The sequence below is a fragment of the Panicum virgatum genome, chromosome 4N, assembly GCF_016808335.1.
Source record: "Panicum virgatum strain AP13 chromosome 4N, P.virgatum_v5, whole genome shotgun sequence".
Taxonomy (NCBI): domain Eukaryota; kingdom Viridiplantae; phylum Streptophyta; class Magnoliopsida; order Poales; family Poaceae; genus Panicum; species Panicum virgatum.
The window spans coordinates 14,139,472-14,145,471 of record NC_053148.1 but is presented as its reverse complement, the minus strand read 5'-3'; the positions used below and the strand labels follow the sequence as shown (position 1 = coordinate 14,145,471).

The window sequence follows — 6,000 nt, the reverse complement described above, 5'->3', positions numbered from 1 at the left end:
GTGTTGATATTAAGATGGTTTCATCCAAGGGTTGGGGTGTAACTTATATGGATCCATGAACCCACCGTACTTACCTAGTACCAACCGACTTGGGGAGACGATCCAATATGTCCATGTCGCAAAGGCAGTGTATCAATGAGTCGTTAGGCCAAGGGTAGGTTTGTTCGACATGTTCCTCCAGATTGTTGACATTGATCCAACTCCTGATCCACAGTCTAAACATTAAGCTTTGCTTAGGGATGAGCAAATACTTAAGTTTGGGGGATTTGTTGGCAGATGTTATTTTGATAATCGATCACTGATTTCATGGGAATAAAATTGACTATATACTAAGAATCATGCCTACACTACTATATAAAAGTTTTTTAGGCATGGGTAAAAATGTATTTTTAGGGACGGGTGCAGTACCCGCTTCTAATTTTTGCAGCTAAAAATACTTTTTTATGGGCGGGTAACGTGCCTGCCTTTAAAAATTATTTTAGGCGGGTCATGACATGGCGTGTCCCGCCCCTAAAAATCCATGTCTAAAAAGTAAAAAATCTAAAAAAAATTTGAAAACAACAAAATAAAAAGGAAAACATATTCCAGCCAACCAACCACTAGCCATGTAGTGTCGAGCTATGATTTTTTGATAAAATGTACACACTTGCATCATGGGGGTTCGAACTACCTTAAGCCTTGCGCGTACCTTTCTTACCACAACATTATATAGTCACATGTATCTCTATGGGTATGACATTCTTTTATATTAACTCTGAAATTGATTTGTAGGGGTGGGTGACGCCCTCACCCACCCTTACAAATCTATTTCTAGAGGCGGGTGATGCCACCACCGGCCTCTAAAAACAATTTTTTTTATTTTATCCAAAAATTCATTTAAATCTTTACATGTAGCAAAACAAATAAAAAAGTGAAACTTCTAGGTTATTGTGAACTGTAGAAGAAAAAAATATGCCAAGTATATTTTAGTATATATGAAGGTTAGGTTGTGGAAACCTCAAAGTATGACTTGAGTTATATTAGATACTATATTGTTATAGCTATTAGATAACTTATAATAATTTTTTGAACCATTAAATGATCTTCAATAAAAAATTTGTCAACTACAAAATTGTAGATCTTATCATTATCTACAATTTTGATATAAAATTTGACTTCATCCGAGATGATATCAAAAAGTTATGAATTTTTTTTACGCGGTACCAGTTATTGGGGTGGGTCATGCTATCATCTGCCCCTAAAATAAATGTTTTTTTGGGACGGGTGAGGCTATCACCCACCTCTAGAAATTCCACTATTTTTAGGGGTGGGTGATGGCATCACCCGCCCCAGAAATGCTCTTTTTTCGGGCGGGTGATGCCATCAGCTGCCCCTAAAAATAGGGCTCATTGTAGAGGTGGGTGATGGCATTACCCGCCCCTAAAAATTCTATAAATTATTTTTGTAGTAGTGAATTTTATTTAAACTGATAAAGTTCCATGAGCATAGATGTTTATTTGATGTAGATAATAGGTAGACTGCATTGTGGACCAAAATTGACCAAAGAGGTATTGGTCGAACCCAACTGGTTCGGCTGAAATGGGCCTAGCCTCTCTCCCGTCCAGCTTTTCTCCAATCAAACTAACACCCTTAGGAGCAATCTTGAGCATTCATCCTAAGTTGATTCAATCTAAAAATAACTCTAGGGTAACTTGTGGATTCCAGTAGTGTGTATCAACTTTGGAACCATGGGCCCACAAGAGAAAAAGCAAACATAGGACATAGAGAGCTCTGTTTGGTGGTGACACACTAACACAACCCTGTTCGGCCTAATATTCCAACTTGGTGCTGTAGGACTTAGGAGTGGTTTCACTGGTTCCACTTCTCATCCATGTATGAGAACCTTTTGTGGATTGGATGCCTGATAGCTTGCTGCAATAGGGTTTCTTTTAGTCTATATGTTGTATGGCATTAGTGTTAAATTGAGTTTCATATCGAAAATTGATGGTGGGAGAGCCCAATATATAAGGTGGGACAGTCCTCACCCATCGGACTAGTCTTTTGGGTTGAGTTAGGTCTGATGCCTTGATTGGTTGGGCTCTGGTGGACCTGATGCCAGGTAAGGTGCTGGCTCGTGAGTATAGCGAGTTGGGTCGGATTCCACTACGCACTCTAACAATTGGTATCAGAGCCGAATGTTGAAAAATCTGGAATATCTTCGGGGTCACATGGAGTCGGGGGAGCCCGTGAACATCTCTAGATGGTCACACAGTTTGTGTCTGGCTGGAGATTTGGACTTGGGTCCATGTTTGATAGGAAAGATTGTTAGATTTAGTCTCACATCGAAAATTGATGGTGAGGGAGCCCCATATATAACGTTACCACCATCAGACTAGTCTTTTGGGTTGAGTTAGACTTGAGTCCTGGTAGAGCGCCAGCTCGTGGGTATAGCGGGTTGAGCCGGATTCCGCTGCACACTTTAACAATTAGTTCTTCACTAGAGTTAGCTCAAGTATTTTGGAAGTATTTAAGAATCATCTCAGCTCGCTGTTCTCCCACTAGCTTGGACGCTTAGTTTATAATCTATCCCTGCTTTCCTAGTGCGTTATATTTATCACATTTATCCTATCATTACCCATTATGTTGCTATTCACAAAGTCATAATATATTGTTAAGATTTATTTATCCATCACCTGGATATATATATATATATATATATATATATATATATATATATATATATATATATATATATATATATATATATATATATGATGCTACAGAATACTCCCAGGTTAACTACTACAATGAATATTTTGTGCGCTTGCAGAGTTAACCTTGTATTAATTTTTTGGATAATAAGAAATACCAAAAATAGTATGATTATCCATATCACTTTGCAGTAGCACTATCAGAAAACCTATACCCTCACAAATTTGGTAAATAAAACACTGTTTGTTTAGATACTCTTCCTATTTCTTAGATTTCTTCGTGGAACTAAGAGATGCTAATATGGAGAGACATAAGTCTTCATATATATATATATATATATATATATATATATATATATATATATATATATATATATATATATATGTATTACACTAAAGACATGTAAACATATGATCCCTGCATGATTTCAAATACAAACCATCATCACTCAACCACGAATCATGAGCCTCCATTACTGTTGTTGCTTGCCAGTCGATTGCGCAATGCACCAAGTGCCCAAATGGGGAATAAGTAGCGGTAATTTGCATAATTGAAATATATGGAGCGGTTGGAGCATCCAATGTGTTCCTGTCATTTGAGGGAAAGAAAAAAGATGACCGGAGTTCAGGTTCTTAAGCACTAATAACAACATAACAACAATCACACCACAAGGGTCAGGTGATATATTTGGAGTTTGGAATCTATGTTTGTAAAACAAAGTGATGGTTGGTAGTTTTACTGTGATTTAGGTAGAAAACCAGTTGAAATGTTCAATATGAAGCACATTTTCTTTTTAAGATTTCAACATTCTTTGAAATAAAGATAATGAACAATTTAGATTCAGTAAAAGTTCAAGCAGAGATCAAAAGAGGTGAAATAATGTTTGTATATGCAGAATGTGGGCACAAAGAAGACATTAATATTGATCAAGATGGGATATAAAAACCAGGAAGATTGCCATTGCATGAATCCACTCAAAAATCAACTTTATCCCAGGGATACTTGTCTTACGGTCAAAAAGAGTAACTTGATTTACCATTTTGATTTTTTATTAACTTCAAAATTTTCACGATGAGGTTACTTTATAATACCAACTTAATATTTGTAAAAAATAAGGAATAGACACATCAAAATGGAAACTTACTTGTTGAGGAAACTCGCCTGTGTCCAATTGCATATTAATCAGTTCTTTTGCAGCACGGTATAATGGTGTTGGATCCCGTTCAACCTACTTAGCAGGTCAAAAAGTAAAAAAAATAAATGCTTACAATTATGCTTTGCCACATAAAATAAAATTAATAATGTACAAACATTACCTGCCCTGCATAAATTAAAGCTAGCATGGCCCAAGATGTGTTCACTACATGAGGACTATTACCCTCAACATATACCTGTTGATGTAAAAGTAAAAAAATAATAAAATATCAAACTAAAAAAATGGTGTTGATAGTATAAGTAGTCCAATATACAATATTGAAGCAGTAATATAAAAGGTTTACATTATCTCCAATTTTATACAATTATTGCTGACTAATTGTTGGCTACTATAGAGTACTTCTAACTATGATATCTAACAATAAATTAAATTCTCTATTATCCAAACACTCGGCCATATTTATAAATTGGAACCCCTTGGAGAAGGCAACTATAGCAGCTTGCAATACGAGTCGTGCATGGGTAAGACCAAGTGTTATCCAATGGTATAGATACCTTTCAGCTATCCATGTTGGCTTGTATTGCCACTGATATAACCACAATGGATACCTCCTCGATTATTTGAGATTGTTGAATTATGGACCAAAACAGGTAGTAAGGAGAAATCAGATGAGGAAGAGGTACTTGTTCGAATCCTAGAAATTTTTTGTGCTTGTATTTTACACAAAAAAGGCACCAATTGTTAATACTTGAAATATGTTGTTCATGATTGAGCTCCCAGTCAAGCAAAATATTTGCTACTCCTTTGTCGGGCTTTCTATACTGATTCGCATTAATAGTATTCATATCATCAGTCAAAGTTAGAAATTTAAGTATACCAATTAGATTGCTCATATCAGATTAAAAAAGGGTCTTACTCTGAGTGGTGCTTTTTGTATTGCGCAACTATGTCACACCCGGTTTTAAGGACAAAACCGAATGCATATCTATATGTATGTCAGGATCAAGTTTCATACATATAGAGACATTATAAGTGAATAATCAGTACAGTATCACGAAAAAGAGAACTAAAACAAATAAAAGACTATCAGAGTTATACAGCTTATCCTGGAAACGATGGCTTCAACTTCACAGGCAATCGACTGGGGGTTGCGCACGCCTAGAACTCAGCAACATCTTCAAAAGACTTCACGACAACTTTCTCCTTCTGAGCAGCAGTAAGCAAGGGTGAGTACACTTATGGTTGGTACTCAGCAAGGCCACAAGAAATAACCAGAATATGATTTGAGTTCATCTTTAAGGTAAATTAATCATGTGAGGGTCCAAGCCGCTCTTGACCGTGAGCACGGCTAACCGGTTAGTTTTAACTCTGCAGAGGTTGTACACTTTCACCACAATTCGCGTAAAAGTTTCGAAGAACTTTGAACCCAACCACGCATATGTGCTGATCAGGCACAATACCACACTTCCGAGGTGTGATTGCATAGGGACGCTACGAGGCCTTTCCAAAGAATCACTATATGTACGCACTGGTCCCTTTTTCTGCGGTGCCTCAGAAGACGAAGCTTCCTTCACCCGCTCCTCAAAGCACGATAACCCGAAAAATCCACCAATCACCGCCCCAGCACGACATATAGATCATCTAGTTACTTAGCCAAGACCAGAGCCATATAGTATTGTGGTTGTACGGTTTTCTTGGGTGGTTCTCCATGTTCCAATTAAATCATCATAATACTCTTGTAAATAAGCATAGACAGAAAGATGGTTAGGGTCACTTGCCTTTCTCCAACGAAAAACTACTCTTACTGCTCTTCAGCTTTTGCTCACTTGGAACTCTTGATCTTCAATTTTTGAACAATGATCCGTCTACTCGGAACAATCATCGGGCAAACATACAAAGCAAACAATAAGATACATCTAAGAACAATACACCAAACAATATAAAAGATTTAAAAGAACACACTAAAGGATTGTGCTCGATGCTACGGTTACGAAAGCGCAAGAAACGCGGAAAACGAAGCTACGATTGGAAAAGAAACAGCTATTAGAAGATTTGTATTATTATTGAACAAAAGAACTATTAACTTCATTTATTTTAATTAGAAACCATATGCAAAAGATATTTTAAAAGAAAATATCTTTGGTTATAAGTAA

At 36.6% G+C, this 6,000-nt stretch overlaps 1 protein-coding gene across 1 annotated transcript in view; it reads right to left on the bottom strand.

Annotated features, from left to right (window-relative positions):
- Positions 1-3,150: 3,150 nt before the first annotated feature.
- The window catches only part of LOC120669159 (achilleol B synthase-like), a 28,162-nt gene continuing 25,312 nt past the window's right edge, over positions 3,151-6,000 (bottom strand). The window contains exons 16-18 of the mRNA XM_039948957.1: positions 4,008-4,082; positions 3,836-3,919; positions 3,151-3,279 (exon numbers count right to left, since the gene is read on the bottom strand). Of these exons, the coding sequence (XP_039804891.1) occupies positions 3,151-3,279; positions 3,836-3,919; positions 4,008-4,082 (288 nt within the window). The remainder of the gene's footprint in view (positions 3,280-3,835; positions 3,920-4,007; positions 4,083-6,000) is intronic.